Source organism: Tiliqua scincoides, chromosome 11 (genome assembly GCF_035046505.1).
Source record: "Tiliqua scincoides isolate rTilSci1 chromosome 11, rTilSci1.hap2, whole genome shotgun sequence".
Lineage (NCBI taxonomy): Eukaryota > Metazoa > Chordata > Lepidosauria > Squamata > Scincidae > Tiliqua > Tiliqua scincoides.
Genome location: NC_089831.1, coordinates 26,297,886 through 26,320,314, shown reverse-complemented (window position 1 = coordinate 26,320,314; position 22,429 = coordinate 26,297,886). Strand labels below are relative to the sequence as shown.

General features: G+C 45.7%; 1 protein-coding gene across 3 annotated transcripts in view; it reads right to left on the bottom strand.

Annotated features, from left to right (window-relative positions):
* LOC136662478 (NXPE family member 4-like) overlaps positions 1-20,759 on the bottom strand; it is a 30,322-nt gene extending 9,563 nt beyond the window's left edge. For 2 of the 3 annotated variants that reach the window (XM_066639699.1, XM_066639696.1), the window contains exons 1-5: positions 20,707-20,759; positions 7,133-7,242; positions 6,038-6,098; positions 2,851-3,538; positions 882-943 (exon numbers count right to left, since the gene is read on the bottom strand). In XM_066639699.1, the coding sequence (XP_066495796.1) occupies positions 882-943; positions 2,851-3,538; positions 6,038-6,098; positions 7,133-7,213 (892 nt within the window). In that variant the 5' untranslated portion in view covers positions 7,214-7,242; positions 20,707-20,759. Of the gene's footprint in view, positions 1-881; positions 944-2,850; positions 3,539-6,037; positions 6,099-7,132; positions 7,243-20,563; positions 20,621-20,706 lie in introns of those variants that run through there. The other variant, XM_066639698.1, reaches the window with a different exon arrangement.
* Positions 20,760-22,429: the final 1,670 nt, after the last annotated feature.

Sequence of the window (22,429 nt, the reverse complement as noted above, 5' to 3'; positions counted from 1 at the left end):
GGACCTATTCATAAGGCCCAGGGATGCATCCACGTATGCACACATACCATTATAAGAATATATGGGAGACAAAGCCTCATGGCTTCAGCTATTGCCTATGTGACAAACAATAGCTTTGGAAAAGTCCATAACCAAGCAGTGGAGGCCCCTCAGAAGGCTGAGGTCCAAGGACATTCCAGAGTTGTTCAGTCAAGAGAGGATGCGGGGGCGCTGGTATGTTTAGGGTCCAGTCAACCTCTCCCGTTTGACAGGGTTTGACAGGAAGCCAGGGACTTCGCAGTGGCCAAGAGCTTTCCATATGTTGCTCTGCTGCGCACAGCAGAGTTGGTGCTATTTTAAAAAGAATGTCTGTACATCATAGGATTCAATTTTAGTGCCGTTCTGCGAATGCCAAACCTGAACTGCTGAGACTAAGTAGGAATAGAGAAGCATGGCTCTGAGCATGAGCAGAGTACAATTCTCACCATCCTGAACAGCCTCAGCTTATCTTCATTCACTTAGAAACTGGAAATCTTGCTTTAACGAAGAGGGGGTGGCCTCCAGATATCTGTGCAGCCACTGACAAGATGTAAAATAGGTCCAGGTGCAAGTATTGTTTGCACTGGCTCAGCAGACCGATAATAATTGACCAAGACAAAGCTGCCTGCTAAGATATTTGCAGATGGAGCATTCAGAGGCTAAAACAGAACTTCCAAAACTTTTCAAAGCATAGTGCTTAACACTGTTGCAGTTCAAACAGAAGTTCTTATACCAGTCAAAGAACAAAAGACAGAGAGCTGTTTGAACATGACATGGCAAGCATCAAGGCAACCCCCTCCTCAAATGTCCACATTCATTGCATGTTACCAAAGCTAGGAAAAGAGCCAGAAGGGAAAACTCACTGTTACAGGTTGCAACACGAATGTCCCCCAGTTTGTCTGGAATCTCAATCCCAATGTTGGATCTACAGGACAGAGAAAATGGCCATTAATCTGTTTTTTCAAAAAATAAAAAGAGGACAACTGTCAATTAGCCATCCAGACTATTACTGGACTCCTCACATCTAAGCTGGGAACTGCAGCATATGCAGAAGCACTGGGCTTTAGAGCTTTAGGCAAGACATGGCAACCAGCAGGCAAACCTGCCCCCCCCTCTCGAGACACGCCTTGACTGGGCTCTGCGCATGCGAGCTGGAAGTTTGAAGCCCAGTGCAAGTAAACAAGATGAGTTAGCATTAGAGATAAGGAGAAGCAGTTAGACCTAGAAATGTGTTGTTGTCAGCTAGCATTATCAGTAACCTTTAATAACCCTCAGTATTGCACTGTATTGCTTCATGAGCTTGAGAGTGAATAAAAAGGCTTGGAAGAGGCTGGGCAAAATTCTCTCTCTTCCAGCTTCCGGCTTCCTCCCTGCATCTACATTTCAAACCTGTCTCCGTGTTCATTCTGCATCGCTGCCGGCTCCTATTTTCTGCCTCTCTGACCCCCTGCTGCTCCAGTTCCTTCCCTCAACCCTCAGAGGGCTTTTGCTCCTTGCACTCCATCAAGCAACAAGGCTCTAAGCCTTGTGTGCTTCCCAAAGTAGCATTTGCTACAGGAACTACTGGGCTAGATGGATCACCCTGGTGAGATCCGTTAATCACCAAGAGTCCAGCCCTCCACTCACTGGATACTGAAAAAGGCTTTGCCCCATGCAACCTTCTAGAGTCAGAGTTCTGCAACTCCACGTTGTACATGCAGCTGGTGATGCAACTAGCTCAATATGCACACGTACAGCACAAGCCTATGCATGCCTACTCAGAAGTAAGCCCTACTTACAGGGCAGGAGGTCTGGTCTAGAGGGTAGAGCCTCCATTTGCCTGAAGATAACATCCGCAGGTCGCCAGTTCGAGGCCACCGGCACCATGAATGGCGAGACCTTGAAGCAGCTGACAAGCTGAGCCGAGCTATTCCATCTGCTCTGAGCGCGGGAGGATGGAGGCCAGAATGTGAAACCAGATCAAGAAAGAAACATCTGAATGTTGTGGTTTCTTGAAAGACAGAAACCTTCTTTCAAATTGTAAAAATCCCTACGGGGATTTAAAAATTGCCTGCCTGTGTAAACCGCCTTGAATAAAGTCTAAGGAGAAATCTGAGGACCAAGAAAGGCAGTACAGAAATACCTGTATTATTATTATTATTATTATTATTATTATTATTATTATTATTATTACTGTGTTCAATGGGGCTTACTCCCAGGAAAGTGTGTATAGGATTTCAACCAACTTGCCTCTGTGGCTGAGGCAATCGAAGGCTCACCAGTAAGAAATGACTGCCAAGGGGGCTTCTCCCCAACAATTCACCCCAATGATATATAATCGTAGACCAGTTCTGAGAACGTTTTCCTAGACCGTGACCAATAAACCTGGACAGTTCTTACTGCAACACCAATTCCACCCACTGCTGGTGACTTCCTTCTCAATAAAAGTACAACTCAGAGTGAAGCAAAGTTTCAAATAGTGAAGATGCTTCTTTTTCTTTCTTTTTTTTCCTTGGGACAAGGTTGGAGGGGACTGGCCAGGGTACACTGGTCACTCCAGTTGCCTATGCCTGCTTTCAGATGCCACTGTTACCTTATCTAAACATGGTGGTGGCTTCTAGCACATTCAAAAAGCAAAGTCTCCCTGGATCTGAAAGCAGACAAGACAAGGAGGTTTCACCCAACGGTGGTGAGGAGAGCTCAAGGCAGTCCTACTCTGTCCAGGTTCTCAAAACAGATTGAAAGAGATCTGGGACTTGTCTACCGCAGGAGTTACCGAAGCAGTCGGGGGAGGGTGCAGAAGGACCATCCTACGGGGAACATTTGTGCATTAGACAAGACGGTAAACAATACCTGTTAAAAAGACTCTTTTCCAGAGCAGTGAGGTAGGAGACAGGTCTGTTGTAGGATTTCAGGAAAACAAAAGCTTCACAAGGCACATTCTTTGGTTTGACGCAGTAGAAGACCTCTTGGTCACGCTCATCTCGATACTCACACAGTTCTGCTCTTCCAGAGATGTTGAAACCACATGGAGTGAGAACAGCTGCTGTTCCGTTTAAGAACTGGCCTGTGAAGGCTATTTTGTCAAACCCTTTCTTCCTCGCTGCCCACAGTGCAGAGACTCCTTCGCTGGGGTGGATGAGAAGGAGGGAAACTCTGACTGCACCTTCCCAAAATAGGGTGAAATTGACCAGGTATGTTCCATTCCTGTAGTCTTTGATATGGCCAGAAGCTCCTGCCTGGAGACTTGGGGAATGGATCCTCACTCTCAAGAAGTCTCCCCCATACTCCTTCCTCTTCCCCAAGTAGTCGTACAGATCTAGCCGAACCATCAAGTGGTCTCCTACACAATAAGAGTCTTTGGGGTTCAGTAGGGTGGCCCGGCTGTTCTTGGCACTTGTGGTAGTCTTTACATCTGTGAAAGTGACACTGGGCATCACCTGGTCCAGTCTTGCAAGGATATCTTTGACTTCTTGCTCCTTTTTCAACCACTCCATCCTTCTAGTGCCATCTTTCACCTGCCACAATCCATTCCTGCTGTCTTTGATTGAAGGACAGAGATTGATCTGAATGTTAATTGTTTAAATTAAACCTAAAAATGCATCTGACTCAACAAAATTTAATGAAAATCAAACCCACATCTAAGGACGCAATCCTAACCAACTTTCCAGCACTGACATAGCTGTGCCAATGTGGTGTGCACTGCATCCTGCAGTGGAGAGGTAGTCAAGGGGGCCTCTTCAAGCTAAGGACATGTTTGTTGCCTTACCTTGGGGGCTGCACTGCGGCTAAGTCAGTGCTGGAAAGTTGGTTAGGATTGCACCCTAAATAGTACAAATGTCTCAAAATATCTGGGATCTGATTGTAAGTGTCAGGGAAGCACAGCAAGAGAGCAGGTGATAAAATTGTTGGGGTTAAAACATCATAATATTAATACTGTATTGGTTTGCATCTGAGGTTTATTGTTTCAGAAGTTGAGCATAGTGGAGATGGAAAAGGTGCAAAAGAGAGCGACTAAAGATGCAATCCTAACCCCTTATGCCAGCGCTTTCCAGCACTGACATAAGGGCAATGCAGCTCCGAGGTAAGGGAACAAACATTCCCTTACTTTGAGGAGGCCTCCGTGAGTGACACCCAACTGCAGGATGCAGCACATGTCCCACTGGAAAGCACTGACATAAGGGGTTAGGACTGCACCCTATGATGATTACTGATTACCTTCCTTATAAGGAAAGGCTACGGCATTTGGGCCTCTTCAGCCTAGAAAAGAGGCGCCTGAGGGGGGACATGATTGAGACATACAAAATTATGCACAGGAAGGATAGAGTGGATAGAGAGATGCTCTTTACTCAACATAACACCAGAACCAGGGGACAGCCACTTAAACTGAGTGTTGGGAGAGTTAGAACAGACAAAAGGAAAAACTTCTTTACTCAGTGTGTGGTTGGTCTGTGGAACTCCTTGCCACATACTGTGGTGATGGCATCTGGCCTGGATGCCTTTAAAAGGGGATTGGACAAATTTCTGGAGGGAAAATCCATTACGGGTTACAAGCCATGATGCGTATGTGCATCCTCCTGATTTTAGAAATGGGTTATGTCAGAATGCCAGATGCAAGGGAGGGCACCAGGATGCAGGTCTCTTGTTATCTGGTGTGCTCCCTGGGGCATTTGGTGGGCCGCTGTGAGATACAGGAAGCTGGACTGGATGGGCCTATGGCCTGATCCAGTGGGGCTGTTCTTATGTTCTTAACTACAATTCCCAGGAAGCCTTGCAGGTCTCTTGTTATCTGGTGTGCTCCCTGGGGCATTTGGTGGGCCGCTGTGAGATACAGGAAGCTGGACTGGATGGGCCTATGGCCTGATCCAGTGGGGCTGTTCTTATGTTCTTAACTACAATTCCCAGGAAGCCTTGCAGGTCTCTTGTTATCTGGTGTGCTCCCTGGGGCATTTGGTGGGCCGCTGTGAGATACAGGAAGCTGGACTGGATGGGCCTATGGCCTGATCCAGTGGGGCTGTTCTTATGTTCTTAACTACAATTCCCAGGAAGCCTTGCAGGTCTCTTGTTATCTGGTGTGCTCCCTGGGGCATTTGGTGGGCCGCTGTGAGATACAGGAAGCTGGACTGGATGGGCCTATGGCCTGATCCAGTGGGGCTGTTCTTATGTTCTTAACTACAATTCCCAGGAAGCCTTGCAGGTCTCTTGTTATCTGGTGTGCTCCCTGGGGCATTTGGTGGGCCGCTGTGAGATACAGGAAGCTGGACTGGATGGGCCTATGGCCTGATCCAGTGGGGCTGTTCTTATGTTCTTAACTACAATTCCCAGGAGGCCTTGCAGGTCTCTGGTTATCTGGTGTGCTCCCTGGGGCATTTGGTGGGCCGCTGTGAGATACAGGAAGCTGGACTGGATGGGCCTTTGGTCTGATCTAGCAGGACTCTTCGGATGTTCTTATGAGCAGAGGGGGAAGAAAACCAACTCCCTCCATGGGAACCTCTGCCCCAGATGTTTCCCCATGGAGGGCTTCTTTCCACCAATCCTTTTCTTTCCCCAATTTACAGGGGGCAGCCCTTCCTATTCCTTGTCCTCAGAGCCAAGCAGTGGGGAATTCTTTTTAAAGGGCTGCACCCCAGAAAATGGAATGAAGGATGGGAAAGACAACCCCCTCACCTGGGTCCTTTTTGGTTCAAAGGTCCCTCTTGGGATTGTCTTTCCTTCAGGCAGCGTTGGCTCTTCGCCTCCCCCCCCCCACACACTCACACTCTTGTTGTTTTCCCCCAGCAGCCCCTGAATTTGCCCCCCTATTTAATGTAATAGATGAGCGACAGTGTTTTAGTCCACATTAAAAACTGAGTAAGGGAGCAAAACAATGCTTCTTCTGAGCTGACTGAGCACATAACTATTTGGGGCCTTCATTGTGTTTTCCCCTCTTTGGAGGAGGCTTTAATGGGCCTCTGAAATTCTCATCCAAGCCTGGCTCAGGAAAATTTTGCCAGCACCCCCTAATTTCTTGTTACCAAATTAAAAAAGGAAAAGGCCTTACCAGAAGCAGCAGCAACACAATTTGTTTCATGCGGGTGCAGGAGTTTCCCAGAATTAATGTTCTTAGGCATGCAATGAAAAAAGAGATCATTAGAAGAGTTCACAAGGAGTGACTTGCTTTGGCAGGTGTCCTGCAGCCCGGCCTGCGCAAGAAAGCCTTGGTGGATCAGTCCTAAGTGGGGCCCTTTTGCTCAGCACCCTGTTTCCCCACAGTAGACCCCAGTAACCTCTTGGAAGGCCACAAGCAGGAAGTGAAGGCAAACCCCTCTCCTGCCATTGCTCCCCTGGTATCAGGAGAGACTCTCTCTCTCACACACACAGAGGCTGCTGGTCTTTGGAGGAAGCCTAAAGCCAACCTGTGCAAGAAAGCATCAATATGTCAATTTGGAGAGGCTGCGCACGGTGAGTGGCCTTTGCAAGGCTCAGAAAACCTCCCAGATGTGACCAGAACAAGGTCTTCATTGCATCTGGGAGGTCTACAGTGGGACAGTTTCAGAACCTGCAGAGGCAAATCCGCAGTGCCAAATTCGTGGATAAAGAGGCCCTGCCTGTATGGAATTTCAGTTGGAGCCGTTCTGTCATTTAACAGCCTCTTCAGCCCTCAGCAGACATTTCCTATTCTGTGTCGAGGGGGCGCATGCTTGGGGGATTGTGCTTCAGCCCTGGCCTTGACAATGATGAGCCCCCCCTCCCCATGTTCAGCAGTTGCCTGCAGAGGCAAACGTTGAACACAAGGGAGATTTTCTCCCCCCTCCATGGATCCTCGGAGTGTCCCATCAAACATTCCAGGGTTACCCTCATGGGGAGCAGCTCTTTCACTGTTTGCCTCTTCAAACAAACAGTGACTGGTGGGAGGGGGGACAGAGGCACACATCCTGACAAGCCCCTCAGGCATCCCCAATCCACAGAACAGGGGAGGTCTGTAGAGGGGGTGTCCAAGGACAATCTGCAAAGAAGCAAACGCCCCAAGCTATAAAAGAGACACGCGAAGGCATTTGTGGAAGCAGGTGGAAATCAACAGACCCGATTCTGATCAACAGGAACCCACAGACCTAGTCCCAGCTGGTCCGGTGGTGTTCCAAGGAGAAATTCCTACCTGGAGCTCATATCTGTTGAAAAGGAAGCTGAGGGTGGTGATAACTGCCAACACGAGGGAGAGGTAGATTCTCTGTCTCATCACAGATGCCAAGGACAGTCGGACCACCACTGTGGAAGACACAGACCAAGTTACTTTGCCCCCCCTTCTGATTTCAAGACTCTGTAGTATCCCAAGGGCAGGCGGCCAAAGCCACACTTGGCACTGGAAATGTACTCAAAACACTGAGTAAAGCTATGTGATTCAAAAATTAGCAATGCACAAATGTATGTATGCATATATATCTATATATCCATGGATAGACAGATCAATACAGGTGCTCACCCCTTATATACGAGGGATAGGTACCAGTCCCCCCTGGATACATAAACCAGGCAGCTTGAATGTTAGAGAAAGAGCCAGAATGTTAGTGTTAATAATTAACTTCCTGTTAATGTTCTGCCTGTTCCTCTAGTGTTCAGGCTGTGTGCCTGCTTGTCTTTCTATACGTTTGTCTGCCTTATAGTGTTCCGTTAGAGACGTGCTTGCTTGGTGCCACTAGTAATAAAAACAAGAAAGTTCTAGACAGTTCCCAGAGGCTCTCTAAAAAAAAACACATAAGAACATAAGAACAACCCCGCTGGATCAGGCCATAGGCCCATCTAGTCCAGCTTCCTGTATCTCACAGCGGCCCACCAAATGCCCAGGGAGCACACCAGATAACAAGAGACCTCATCCTGGTGCCCTCCCTTGCATCTGGCCTTCTGACATAGCCCATTTCTAAAATCAGGAGGTTGCGCATACACATCATGGCTTGTACCCCATAATGGATTTTTCCTCCAGAAACGTGTCCAATCCCCTTTTAAAGGCGTCTAGGCTAGACGCCAGCACCACATCCTGTGGCAAGGAGTTCCACAGAACAACCACACACTGAGTAAAGAAATATTTTCTTTTGTCTGTTCTAACTCTCCCAACACTCAATTTTAGTGGATGTCCCCTGGTTCTGGTGTTATGTGAGAGTGTAAAGAGCATCTCCCTATCCACTCTGTCCATCCCCTGCATAATTTTGTATGTCTCAGTCATGTCCCCCCTCAAGCATCTCTTTTCTAGGCTGAAGAGGCCCAAACGCCGTAGCCTTTCCTCATAAGGAAGGTGCCCCAGCTCCGAAATCATCTTAGTCACTCTCTTTTGCACCTTTTCCATTTCCACTATGTCCTTTTTGAGATGCAGCGACCAGAACTGGACACAATACTCCAGGTGTGGCCTTACCATAGATTTGAGGGCAGATTGAGCCCTAAGGGGTTTTTGTCTGGCCTGCTGGAGAGCAACAGTGGCTGGTCTCAGCAGTGATATCTCCCTGACAGAGACAATCAGTTTGCAACAGCCCTCCTAAGGGAGAGGAAGGCAGGGAGAGGGGGTGAGGCTTGGAGGCTGAGACCTCTTTTCTGGATGGGGGCTTCTCAGGGTTGGCTTCTGCTCCCAATTGGGCCTGATGGGAAAAATCACTCCCAACCTGGGTTGAGGTGAGCTCCCCACTGCCAATACTGAAGGGATGGAGGACTCTGCCCAGTGGTCTCCCCAGTGACACCCAGGCAGTTGTTAAACAAGCCAGGCAAGTTTAAACCAAAAGTAAACTCATAGGAACAATTTAGAGAAAAACCAAAGAAGATTTGACGCTTTTAAACTGTGGTGCTGGCAAAAATTGTTATGGATACCATGGACAGCAGAGTACGCAACAGAGAAAAGGTAGACCGTATAAAAGAGACCACAGACACCGGGCTCAAGTCTGAGAAAACAAAGGAGGCAGATTGGGGAATGGAGGGAGGGAGGAGTGTCTCTTGCTCAAGGCCGGGATTAACCGAACAGTAAGTATGTCTAACAAGTCCCGAACACCCGGCAAAGGGAGGAAAAGACTGAGGAAAAGCCCCTGCACAGAATGCCTCGATCGCCTAGAAGGGGGAAACCGGAAGAAGAAAAGAAAAAAGTAACAATTGAGAATGGAAAGCTTCTTCTTCCTGCCCTCCACCCCTACTGGATCTGAGTGTGCTGTGAGTACAAACAACAGATCTGCTGCCCCAGCAACTGAACCTGTGGAATCTATAGAGGACCTAGCATTGGGGGTGCCTAATATCAGTATGTGCCCAATTGAAGTGAGGGGGAAGGCTGGAAAACAAGCTTCCCCCAGACAGAATCTTAAGACTAATGGCACCCAGGTAAGGCAGTCTGCTTTGGGCTGTACTCTCCAACCATTAGGAAAAATCTGTTTTATATCCGCAAAGTCACTGTTAGTGATACTAGGTCACTTAAACAAAATAGAAGGGCAATTAGAAGCCATAACTCAGAATCCAGCTCGGCTAACTCTAAACGCTGCCAGGTTCCAACCTCTGGTAATTAACGCCGCTGAGGACGCCATTAAATCATCCTCCTTTGCATCAGACTCAACAGGCTATAGCAGAGTACAATACGAAAAGCAAAGGAAAGTGCAGCAAATATTCCAAAATAATCAGATATTAATTATTATTATTATTATTATTTTATTAATTTATACCCCGCATTTTTGCCCAAAGGGCACACAAGGCGGCTTACAAACAATTTAAAATACAACATTAAAAACAATCATTAAAACACTTTACAATAATTAAAAAACTAAAAAAACAAACAAACCCCGTAGATTCTCATATAAAAAAGCAAAAACGCCAGCCAGCCTGTCAACAATTAAAAGCTTTTTGAAATAAAAAGGTCTTCAGTCCACTTAATCCACTTCCCCAGAAGAGATGCCCACCTTTGGAAATCTAAAGAAACAATACTTCTGTCCCTCTCTCAACTTTTGAACTCCACGGGACTCTCCAACGGTTCCTTCAGACAAAGACCCCTCTTTGAGGGTGCCTTATCAGACTGAGATGCACCAGGAGTCCCCGGTCAGGGGAAGGATGTCCTCCTCCCTCTCTCCTGGGGGCTTTCCCTCTATAGTGCCACCTTTTGTTAGCTCAGTCTGGGCACCTGAGAGTGAGAAACAGTCCTTCAACCATAAGGCCCCTCTACTGAAAGAGACCATTGTTAGCGACCACTGCTGTGCAGTTGTTAAAATAGAGGGCGTGGTGATGGAGAAGCCCAATACACGCATTCAAATTAAACAGCAACCTGCCTCTACTGCTTCAGAGGTAGTCATGGCACAACTACCCCAGTTTTCAATAGTGGATATTAAATCAAGCCAACAACCACTGCCGTAGCAGTAACTGACAAGGCTCTAGAAGAGACAAATCTGCTGGACCGAGTGGAAACTAAGTTAAGATTGTCGGAGACTATTTTGTACAAGCCTGGGCTACAACTACCCATCACGAGCATGCAGAGGGGCTCAGAAATTCAAACCCCCTTAATCCCTTCAGACTGACTGCTACCACATCGACTCACTGGAGCCCCTCAAGGCCAGTTGAAAATTTTATCCTGGAACATCGCTGGCTGGTCCACAAAGTCACAGGAGAAAGTGCCAGATGAAATCTTAAGGGATAGAGATGTCATACTGTTGCAGGAAACATGGGCTACTACACCCATTGAGTTTGAAGGGTTCTCCGCAACATCACTCCCAGCACGGAAGAGCGCAGCAAAAGGTCGTCCTGCTGGCGGTCTCACCATATTAGTGAAACCTTTTTTTAAGCATGAGTTGCTGTTTATGGCAGACAGCTACTGCAAAATCTAGGCAATTAAGTTGAGGTTACCACATCAAAGCCTTATGGTTATAAATGTGTACATGCCACATGTAAACGATAAAGCAGCAACAGAAAAACAATGGGCATATTTCAGTGACATATTTAATAAACAGATTGGTAAATTTCCTTCTCTTATACCAATAATCGCTGCGGATTTCAACTCCAAGGTGGGACACAATAATGACATTTTCCATCAACTCTTAGATCTGCCGATTGACATGACCGTACCAGAGTTCTGTCTCTTTGAAAGGCAATCAAAAGACAGAACAATTAATGTGGCCGGGTTTCTTATGGCTAAATTTTGTATTACCAATGGCCTCACTTGGCTAAATGGCCTAGATTATTTAGGGGATAAAGGTGAATATACTCATATCTCAACTAGAGGTATGAGTGTTATTGATTACATTCTGGCTCCCTTTCATTTCCTCTCACAGATAGTGAATTTTAGTGTCAGATACCCACAGTCTAGTGATCATTTACCTTTAATATGTGATTTGGCCCATTTCTCAGATCGCCATCATAATTCCTACACACAGGTGGAAGATGGTCACTTTGATATTATTAAAAGAATTAAATGGGATGCAGACACTAAAGAGTCCTTTTGCGCATTGCTACAAACTGAGGACATGATCCCGTTATCTACCCTGGATCCAGATAACCAATTAGGGATTGTGACCTTATTTGAGATTTTAATATCAACTCTCCAGAACAGACTGGGCTGGATACCTCCGCCTCAAAGACCAGAGGGCTGGAGAAAGAATTCTACCAAGATAGAGCAAATTTGTTTAACACTGAAGATTGCTGTTCGCAGTGCATATAGAAAATTTCAAGAAACAAATAGTAGATCAAATTTACAACACTATTTTAAGCTGTCTGCCCAACTTAAGAGAGCTATTAAAACTTTGTTACATTGCAATGCAACAGCGAGATGGTCACTTTTAGTTAAATCTGTGAGATCTAAAAATGTCAAGAATTTCTAGCAAATTATATCAGGCTGTTTCCATAAAAACTCAACTGGCTGCACGGCAATTCCTGCCAAAATATGGGAGACACATTTCAAATCAATCTTTTTTGATGAACTTAAACCTATTTCCATCGTTAACATGCCACTTCCGTCAGATCTCCCAGATTGGCCTGCAGTCTCAGTGGATGAAGTTCTTTTTCTCATCAATCAGTTAAAACAGGGTAAAGCAGCAGGACCAGATTCAATTCCCCCTGATATTTATAAAGAAGCACCAGAGTGGTGGGCCCCAATAATTGCAGAACTATTCACTAGAATTGATAAATTTGGGGTATTTCCAGACACCTGGACTAGATCCATCTTGGTTCCCATCTTTAAAAATTTGATTTGGATGATTCTTTAAAGATTTGGATGATTCTTTAATGTTTTGATTGATTTGACATTGATATTGATTGGATTTGGAATATTGACTTATACTTTTTGGATACAAAAATTGGAAAGTAGCCCTACAACAAGCGGTTGGATTTGATACTTACAAAAAATGGCAGTCAAAAATGTAAAGGATGTTAGTAACAGCCAGAACTTATTAATGGATTTCTTGATGGATTTTAGAAGAGAAATGGAACAGGTCAGAAAAGTATCTGAACAAATGAAGCAAACCAGCTCCTCTCTTATAAGCACGCAGGAGGGTGAAATTAAAGAAATGGACTATGTTGAAATGAGACAGGAGACAGAAGAAGCAATTGTTACTATAACAATTAAGAATTGGGGCAGGAGGTCTGGTCTAGAGGGTAGAGCCTCCATTTGCCTGAAGATTAACATCCACAAGGTCGCCAGTTCGAGGCCACCGGCACCGTGCGACCTTGAAGCAGCTGGCAAGCTGCAGCTGAGCTGTTCCATCTGCTCGGAGCGTGGGAGGATGGAGGCCAGAATGTTAAACCAGATCGGAGTGTAACAGCTTGAATGTGGTGGTTCTTGAAAGAGAGAACCTTCTTTCAATTTGTAAAAATCCCTGCATGGATTTAATAAGCCTGCCTGTGTAAACCGCCTTGAATAAAGTCTTGAATAAAGACCAAGAAAGGCGGTATATAAATACTGTATATTATTATATTATATTATTATTATTTTAAGGAAGAAAAAAGAGGAGACATTCAAGGAGCAAGCTGTCTCAAGAAGAGGAAGAATTTATGGATCAAAAACAGAATGAACAACAGAATGAAGAAGAAAGAAAGAAAGAAAGAAAGAAAGAAAGAAAGAAAGAAAGAAAGAAAGAAAGAAAGAAAGAAAGAAAGAAAGAAAGAAAGAAAGAGGGGCCAAGAAACTTGAGAGATTCAGGAAGAAAAAGAAGTGGAAGAAGCAGGAGTAAAAAAGAACACTGATAAGACAGAGAACAAAGCAAGCACTAAGACAGAAAGTTAAAATGGCTGATCGATAAGTAGAATTTTTTTTTAAATCATATTAAGTAAAAATAGATGTAAATGAAAATTTGAAATATAAAGTTGGTGAAAAGTAAGTGGTATTAAGATAAATAAGGGGTATTTTTTTAAAAGAATTGTAGACAGAGAGCAAAGCAAGCACTAAGACATAAGTCAAAATGGCTGAATAATAAGTAAAAAAATTTTTTTAAAAATTATATTAAGTTAAAATAGAGGTAAATGAAAATTTGAAATATAAGTATTGTGAAAATTAAGTGATATTAAGATAAATAAGGGTTAGATTTCAAAAGAATTGATATTAGAAATTAAGAATCAGATATTTTATTTTAGATGTTAGTTTAGTGGTTAGAAGAGTGTATAAGTAAAAATTTGAAGCCTTTTTATGATTGGATAGATATGGAAAATGATATGGAAAATGATATATAATATGTTATAAGAGATATTGAAGTGTGTAATACCATTGTAATTGAAGGTATTCCTTTTAGATGTGATATTAGATATTAAGAATTAGATAAGAGTCTATAAGTAAAAATTTGAAGCCTTTTTAGGATGAGATAGATAAGGTTAGAGAAAAAATATTCTTGTTTAATTAAACTATTAACCAGTAGATTAATCAATATGATAATCTTTGTATTGATGAATAATCTCGTTTGGATTAATGTATGTTGTAATCGATGGCCACCACCTTGTGTGTAACGTATGTAGTCCTAACCCTAAGTCTATCCAATTTTCCTTACCTGTATCTGTAATAAATAAATAAACATTAAAAAAAAAAAATAGAAAGGCAAGAGATTTTGGGTGCAGCACAAAAAAAATGTTCACCCCTGAATTTCCACCTCAGTAATACATTTGGTCAACAACCAAAGTATCTGACCTTCTTGGAGTGCCCTTTTGCAAGGAGGGCTTTTACATAAGCTCGCTGCAATGTGTTGCCTTCTGAAGACCTACTTGGCAGGTTTAGAAATGCCCCGAAGGAAGAACGAGTCTGTAACTGCGGCCTTAAAGAGGCAGACTCTTTTACACATTGTTTTGCATTGTGTTAGCAATCAAGTGCCTAGAGACCAGTACCTTCTCCCATTGTTAAGAACTAAAAAAAGGTCATTGTTAAGAACTAAAAAAGGTCATGAGGATGTTTGCCTACAATTTTTGTTGTGACCCTTCCAGTTGCGAAATTTTTACACCTGAGCAACTTGAAGTGGGCTAATTTGTTGGTCCTAAGCAACCTGGAGTTACCTTGCAAGTAAATTGTTGTGTTTTAACCTTTATCTTTATTTCCCTTTTTTAAACATATATTTATATATTGGATTGTTTAGAGATATTATCTGTTATCTGTTAATTTTTATGCCTAATAAAGGTTGGATTGATTGAACCAGAGACACCATTAGAAGCCAAAATTACAAGACTACATCTGATTTACTTTGGCCACATCATGCGTGCAAATGCACTGGAGAAGTCATTGATGTTAGAAATTGTTAGTGGAACAAGAAGGAGGGGCAGACAAAGAATGCACTGGCTTAATACCTTCAAAAGATGGTATCAGGATGAATGTCCAGCAATGGCAAGAAGCCGTGCTTGACAGGGTAGCATGGAGAGCCCTTCCCTGTAAGTCGCCGAGAGTCAAACACGACTATATGGATAAAACTACTAGAGAAGAACCATAAATTAGCAATATGGACTGAGGTAAGTAGTAGCAAAGGCAGAAAGCAATTAGCAATTAGCAGAGGCAAAGAGGCAAAGAAGACATAGCCAGGGAGACAGACCAGGGACAGACTGCACTTGCTCCCAGTGTGGAAGGAATTGTCACTCCCGAATCAGCCTTTTCAGCTACACTAGACGCTGTTCCAAGAACCACCATTCAGAGTGCGATATCAGAGTCTTTCGAGACTGAAGGTTGCCAACAGTGAAGTATTAGCATAACAGAAGTGCATCTGTTACCAAGGATCAAGATTCTGAGCAAGGTCACAGCTTGTAGTTGCTGGTGGAACACTCTCTGATGCAGCTAACTGTCTGAACTGCTGTTCTAATTGATAGTGCTGGTGCCTTACCCTTTTATACCTTCCCCTTGGAAGGTTCCAGACCCATGCCCTTATAGGAAATGTTTTTGTGTGTAATTCAGCTGGCCTTCAGAAGAAAGCTGGAGAGAAGGAATGTTGCACTTCTCTCCAGTGCAACAGATGTTTTTCTTTCTGATACGGCATTCAGCGGGAGACCAGTCAGCTCGAATTCACAGGAAGGTCAGGCGCTCCACATAAGAAGCTGAGGGCTCCAAATTCAGTGGTCTTCAACTTTTTTCATGGCACAAGTCCAATAAACAAATGAACAAACAAACGAGACTGGGTACCCCACCACTGATCCTGGGACCCTATCTGCCCGTCTCACCCCCGTCACTGCCCACTCTGCACCCCCATAATGCTCTCCCAGCACTGTTCACTGTACCTAAATATTATTGCTAAGAGAGAACAGAAAATGTCACCATGAAGCCTGGTACTAGTGAAAACTATTTTAACACATTTGCTAAGAACCTGAGCAGGACTGGAACACCATCTCCCAGTACCTGAAGGGGTGCACCAGATGCCTCCTCCTTTACCTGGTAGGGCTCTACTCCAGTGGTCCTCAATCTTTTTCATTCCCATAAGTTGCTGTCACCCCACAACAGAGGCTTTTTGACCCCAGTGGGGTCCTGACCCCAAGGTTGAAGAACACTGCTCTATGCCTTATCACTATAGGTGGGTTTTTCCGGTGATAACGAAATAAAAATACGTAACACTGCTTTCTGCACTTCTCATTTTGGTTTTAAAAAAATCTGCAAAAAAATAAAACAATTGTATACCACAATCCAGTGGCATTGCTAGGAGGTTGTAGACTGCACCATGTGATACCCTCGGGGTGGTGGTGACACCACTATTGGCCAAAATTGTGAAAATCTTGGTAGTTGTGAATAATACCATCATGTTATATATTTTTTGATACAGAATTTCATGTGGAATGCAATGACATAAACCACATTGAATTATCTGTATTCTATGAAAAGTTATGGTCAAATAATCAGAAAAAGAAAACACAACTGCTTTATGTCACAAAAAGTGGACTTTCTTAACTCAAAACTAACCAATGAGACTGATTGCTCTGAGAGCCAATGAAGTGTTGTTATGACACAGCAGGGAACCAATAATTTATTAGTATACTTAGCTCTCCTTTCCACGCATTAGAACTAATACCAGAACTTTCATTCACCTCCTTGTCATCCCTCCTGGAGTAGGACTGGCCTCTTCCTCACTCCCGTGTCCTACAGCCCAGTCCTCACCCTTCTCCAGGATGCCACCCGCGGACCCTCCTGCACTCTCCAAGGACCATCGCGGGATGCTACAGCCCCAGCAGCCACCAGCCGATCCTCACCATCGGTCAGCCTTTCTGCACAGAGTTCCACTGCCAAGACGCCTCCAGTGCCCTCTCGGGGGGGGGGTCTCCCAGTCTGTCCAGTGCCTGCCCTGTGGGGATCTACCTCCTCCCACCCTTGTCCCTCCAGATCTTCACACTGCCCTGATCCTGGACCCAAAGGGAGGCTTCTCTGTGGTGCCCAGTGTGACCAACTTGTGACAGCCTTTCACTAGTCAGGACCATAAGCCAATCGCCCAGAACAGCCTTCCGATGCCTTCTAGCACCAATCTTGGACAGCGTTTCATGCCTCAGTGAGCCAGTTGGGCATCTTCCAATACTAAAATACAGGTTGCTCCAAGGGAACTGCCCTTACCAGTTTCAATTAACGCCAAGCCCAACTCCTAACCTTGCCCCAGGCTCAGCTCTGGCCAAAGCCTTAGGGGAGAGGTAGAGGACCTAAACAGGGTCTATGGTAGCTGTGGCAGTGGCTGAGCAGCCAGGCCTGGATTCAAAAACATCCCCAATCCCCTTATACTCAACCAAACACATCTCGAGGGACGTGCTTTATTCTACAAAGATCAATGTAACCCATAAAGACAAGGACAACAACAGCATAGCATAGACCAGTGTTTTTCAAACTGTGAGTTGGGACAACCAGTTTCAGGTGGTCCCCATTCATTTCAATATTTTATTCTTCATATATTAGACACTTGATGCTACCCCGGTATGTGACTACATTTGGGGTAATGTTACAGATCTGTCCTTTAAACAGGCTACTCTGTATATGCTTTTAGCAATGACAGTAAATGGGACTTACTCCTGGGTAAGCGTGGGTAGGATTGCAGCCTAGGATTGTTAAAAATGTTCCTACTTCATGATGTCACTTCCAGTGGGTCCTGACAGATTCTCATTCTGAAAAGTGGGTCCCATTGCTAAAAGTTTGAGAACCACTGGCACAGACAGTCATCAACAGCAAACAATCAACCCCCACAACTGTGGTCAACATAGCAAATGACCATGACAAGAAGTAGTGGCAAAAGATGAGAGGGGGGGGAAATGGTAGCAAACCCTTGCTAAAATGGTGGGTCTTCATACCTGGCTCCCAGTCCCCAACCAACCAGAAGTCAAAACCTGCTGAACCTTCCAGTAGACCAAGTGAGTGGTAGGTACTTACTCAGGGCATCTTGCCCCCTCGCTCCCTGAATCTCACAGCTGCAGCTCCTCACGTAATCAGGATGTCCATGGCCAATTAACTAGTTATGCGAGAAGGAATCGAATCTAGCAACTGGCATGGCTTCTCCCACTTCCCCAGAACAAAGTCTCTCTCTTTCTGTACACACTTAAAGAGGTATTTCCCCTTTAAGGTACCCAGGCTTCACTCAGTGGAAGATAAAATGACAACACACAGTGTTCAGTAGGAGTAACAGATTAGATTTGGGTGTGACAGAAATGGCTAAGTTGATTTAAAGGAATGCCACCCTTTTAGTCAGCTTGGCCATTTCTGTCACACCAAAGCCTGATTGCCAATCCCACCAAACAATGGATGTTCTAGTAGTAGCTACAGAAAGTTGTGTGATGGTGGGAGGGTTTCCAAGAGCCTCAGAGCAGACAGCTAAGTCTGACTCTTGACCAGGGACCAGCCTTTATAGAACAGCAGCACAATCCTATACCGCTGACCCCATATAGAATATGCTTCTCTTGTTGACCAGGGACCCTGTTCTCCAGTTCCTCTCCCTGGAACATCCCTGACCCCTGTTGGTCCCTGTCCTTGTCGCTTATGGACGCCTTGTGAACAGTGTGTTTCTATGTTGCCGCTGCAGAGGGCTCAGTCAGTCCCTTCCAGGTGTGTCTAGGATTGCAACCTTTCTAGACTATCCGCAAAATCCTACACGCACTGACCCTGTACAGAATCTGCCCCACTTGCCCCCACCAAACCTCTCCCAGCCCAAATCCAGCTAAAGCTTGTGTTCCACTGACTTGCAAGTGGACAGGCTGAGTTTCAGAATGTTAAAAACACAATAAAATCACTTTGCCCCACAAAATGAGACCTGAGTTTAAAAGAAGATCAATTCTTGTTTGCCGCTCCATTTTGCTTTTGGTGGTGCCTTCACTTCTGCCCTAGGAAGACCTAAACAAGTGACTTCTAAAAGTGAATCCAGAGGCCTAGAAGTAAGAACTGGGATTACGTAAGTAAGGCCTGGGGCTGCAATCCTATACACACTAAGCAGGCAACAAGTGCCCACTGAACCTAGTGGGGCTTACTTCTGAGTAGACATGCCATAGGTCTGTGCTGTGCGTTAGACCTGCGATGACATCTTGCAGTTTCCTTCCTGCATAAATTACTCAAAAGAAGACATGCACACCATTTGGTAGTATTTAAAGCGCACCTCTTGCTTTCCTAATCACTGTAATGTGCCGAATTTTTAATCGGATGCAGTTCAGGATTTATTTTGGACTAAAGGTCACTCCAAAATGTGACTGCTGTGGAGAGATTCTTGGAGGCCTCACTTGAAAGACTTGTTACTATCCAAGTTGTTTGATAAAATCAGACTTCTCCTTTGACACCTCTTCCCGGCTTGCCCTGTCCCCCTGAAAAATCTTATGCATTCTGAACTCATCTCCTTGTCAGCCAGAGATCTGTTTCGGCTCTCCTCAATAAAAACAGCAATGCAAATGCCATTTCCTGTGGTCTTCCTAAATATTAACTTCCTAAATATTAAAAATAAGCCAAGCCAAAAGAGCCCTCATGCTCTGTTGTGAATATCCAAGCTGGTCCAGTTTCTCAGCTGCCTGAGCTTATTCTTGGTTCTACATTTGAATCCCTGGCAGGCCTGGACAAACAGCTTCTGGAAATTTTTCAGTGCTGCAGTACTGCAGACCATACTGAACGAGACTTCCCCACTCCCCTCCAGTCCCAGATTCCATCCCCTATGCCTGCAGCTGGACCACCAGTGGCGTAGCTAGAGGGGGTGCAAAGCACTAAGTTTTGCAGGGAGACTCACCAAAGTGTGCAAGTTCCACTCCCCCTCTGGAACCATTCCAAAATGGTATGCCTCCATTTTGCTCCCCCTCCACCTGGAATGTATTCAAAGGGGAGGGGGAGGGGCCCCTTGAAAGCTGTGGTGAGGTTCCCTGCAAAACTTAGTGCTTTGCACCCCCTCTAGCTACTCCACTGTGGACCGCCAGCCAAAAGCACTGTGTACAAGGGGAACACATGTTCCAAGGACCAAGGACAAATCTGCATAGAATTTACGGGTATAATTGGTTTTGGTTTTGTGTGTATGATCAAATAACTGCCTGTGGCAGACATTCAGGCTTCCACCCTCAACACATTTCCTAGCAAATAAGACCCAACAGGGCTGACTTCTGGGTAGACAAGTCATGTGCAGGACTGTGCCATGAGCCCCCTTGTTATTTGGCTAGTCAGCCTGAGATCACAGCTCCCCACCAAAAGGCAAATAGACAAAGCGCCAACGGGCTTTGTTCTGACTCAGTGAACTGCACTGGGTTAACAAGAGTCAACACCAACGGCTGAATCTATCTCTACTTCTGTTGCTTCTAACCTGCTGCTCTCATCCAAGAGGCCAAGAAATAAGTTTCTGAGGAGAGGTAGGAAAGAGAGAATGGAACTCCTATGCCCTCTGCAAAGCCAACTCTTCTGCCTCTTATCCTCCCAGGGGAGGGGGTGCAACTAGGGGTTCAGAAGGGCAGAGGAGTCCAGCATCACCCAACCCCAAGACCACACTTGGAAACAACATGTAAAGGAAATGGTTTTCAACTGGCAAAGAGAGAACGAACAATAATATTCTCTCCATCTTGGATCATTCTATTGTGCGGGAAGAAAACGTGATCTAAGCAGTTCTCAGAGATCTGGCAGAACTGCCCAACACAGAGGGCAGGAGCAAGCAGGCAAGCCCCACAGTTTCCTCCACCATTTCTGCTCCAATGGCTGCACCCCAGAGATTCCAACCTGATGCTTCTTCTGCTCCCCTTGCCTTGTTCAAGGCGCTGTTCACTGCCCTTGACTGCGAGAAGGCTGACTTGAAACAGCCTCAGCCACCCCAGGACTGTTCTTTCTGTAGCTGGAAATATATGGTTGCATTTAATGCCTACCAGTGAGAAGATAAAAGCAGCTTCGGTTCTCGTTGTTGTTTCTTCTCCTGCTGGTGGAAGAGATTGTGCTCAGAAGCCACCCAGGCGACTGCACATGAGCCAGTAATCCCTTCTCAAAGCACACACAGTTTCCTGATTTCCTTCCTCCTTTTGACAGCAGAGCAAACCCAGCTTCTGCAGTCCCACAGATGGCCTTTAGGACATGAGTGCCATTCACTGGCTCCCAGCTCTGCCCCCATTTCCACTGCTTTCACCACATCCTTGACAGCAGAAGCCAGACAGCGAGGATAGCCCTCTGTGGGGTGCCTGCCCGGGATGTCGCCTGTCTGGAACCGCTCCGTGGGTGGTTGGAGGAGACTTTGGGAGACCCGATGCTGAGCTTCTGAGGGGAAAGAGAGAGGAGGGGGACTGGAGAGAGACATTTGGGGCTGGAAGGGCAGGGCAAACAAAAGGGCAGAGAGGTCCCCGAGAGAAGAGGGTGGTGGTCTCTGGGTTCCAAACAGAACCAGGGCCCACAGCTTCTGCCCTGGTGGGGGAAAGTGGGGCTACGTGTGGGTTCTGTTTTGAACTGCAGCTGACTGAAAGTGAGACACTGGCATAGCTGACCCCTTTGGCACCTGGGGGTGTGGCAACCAACAGCACCCCCCTAGAAGTGTCTGCCCCAGAAGTAATTGTGGTGACGTGACGTTGGGGTGCTGTTGAGTGTCACACACCCCAGGTAGCCAGAGGGGTCAGCTATGCCAGTGTCTCACGTTCAGTGGCATCACCACCAATTACTTCCAGGTCGTGAACGCTGTACTGAGCTGAATACTTATTGAGTTTTGCAATCCTGCTGTGGGTTCCTCAGTATAGGTCTGAGGACTCTGGGTTCGAGTCTCGTCCAACATCCGGAAAGGATGTTTCACTCATAGCAAAGGAGTTATAGATCTTCCTTTCCATCGCAGTGACTTACTGGTCACTCCCCAGTAAGTGAGGCTCAGCTCTCTTAGAGCTGATTGGGGTCAGCTGTCTTAGAGCCCAATCCTGATGGGCTCACACCAGCCCACTGCCAGCACACACTGTCTCAAACAAGCCATGAGTCCAGTCCTGTGACAGCACTGGACCAGTTCCAGAGCTGGCCCAGTGCAAAACCACACCACCCACTGCTCCAGGTGAGTGCCAGGTGGCGTAGAGGTGACTGGGGGCATAGGGGGAGGCATTTCGTGACAGGGGAGGGCAGAAGAAAGGTGAGGCAGGGGGAGGGAGTGGGACAGGACCGTGGAGCTCCACTTTGCCAGGTCCATAACCCCGCATTGGCCCTCCCAGCCAACGCAGGGCTGCTTCACTCTAGGCTGGCTAAATAGCTGGCACAGAGTCGAGTAGCCCGATTGCACAGCTTCTTATCTTGCCTGGGGGAAGGGGACAAACCTCCTCTTCCTCCAGTGAGACACTGGGAGCCGCCTAGACGGCTGCAGGATACAGCAGCAGCCATTTTGGTGCCACTGCAGCCCTGAGAGCCAGGCAGCTCAAGATTGGGCTGTGGTCCCCTCGATCTCTAAATCCATTTCCACGCCATCTGCTAAGGGAGTCTGAGACATTCCCATCTCAGGTAAATTTCCAGTGCCAAGTTGAGTCATTTTCTTATCTGATTATGAGTTAGAGATTGTTCAAAGTCCAAATATTAATATACTTGAATCCTTGTAACCATGGACTTCTTGAAGCAGCCTGGCATCCAACTCAACAG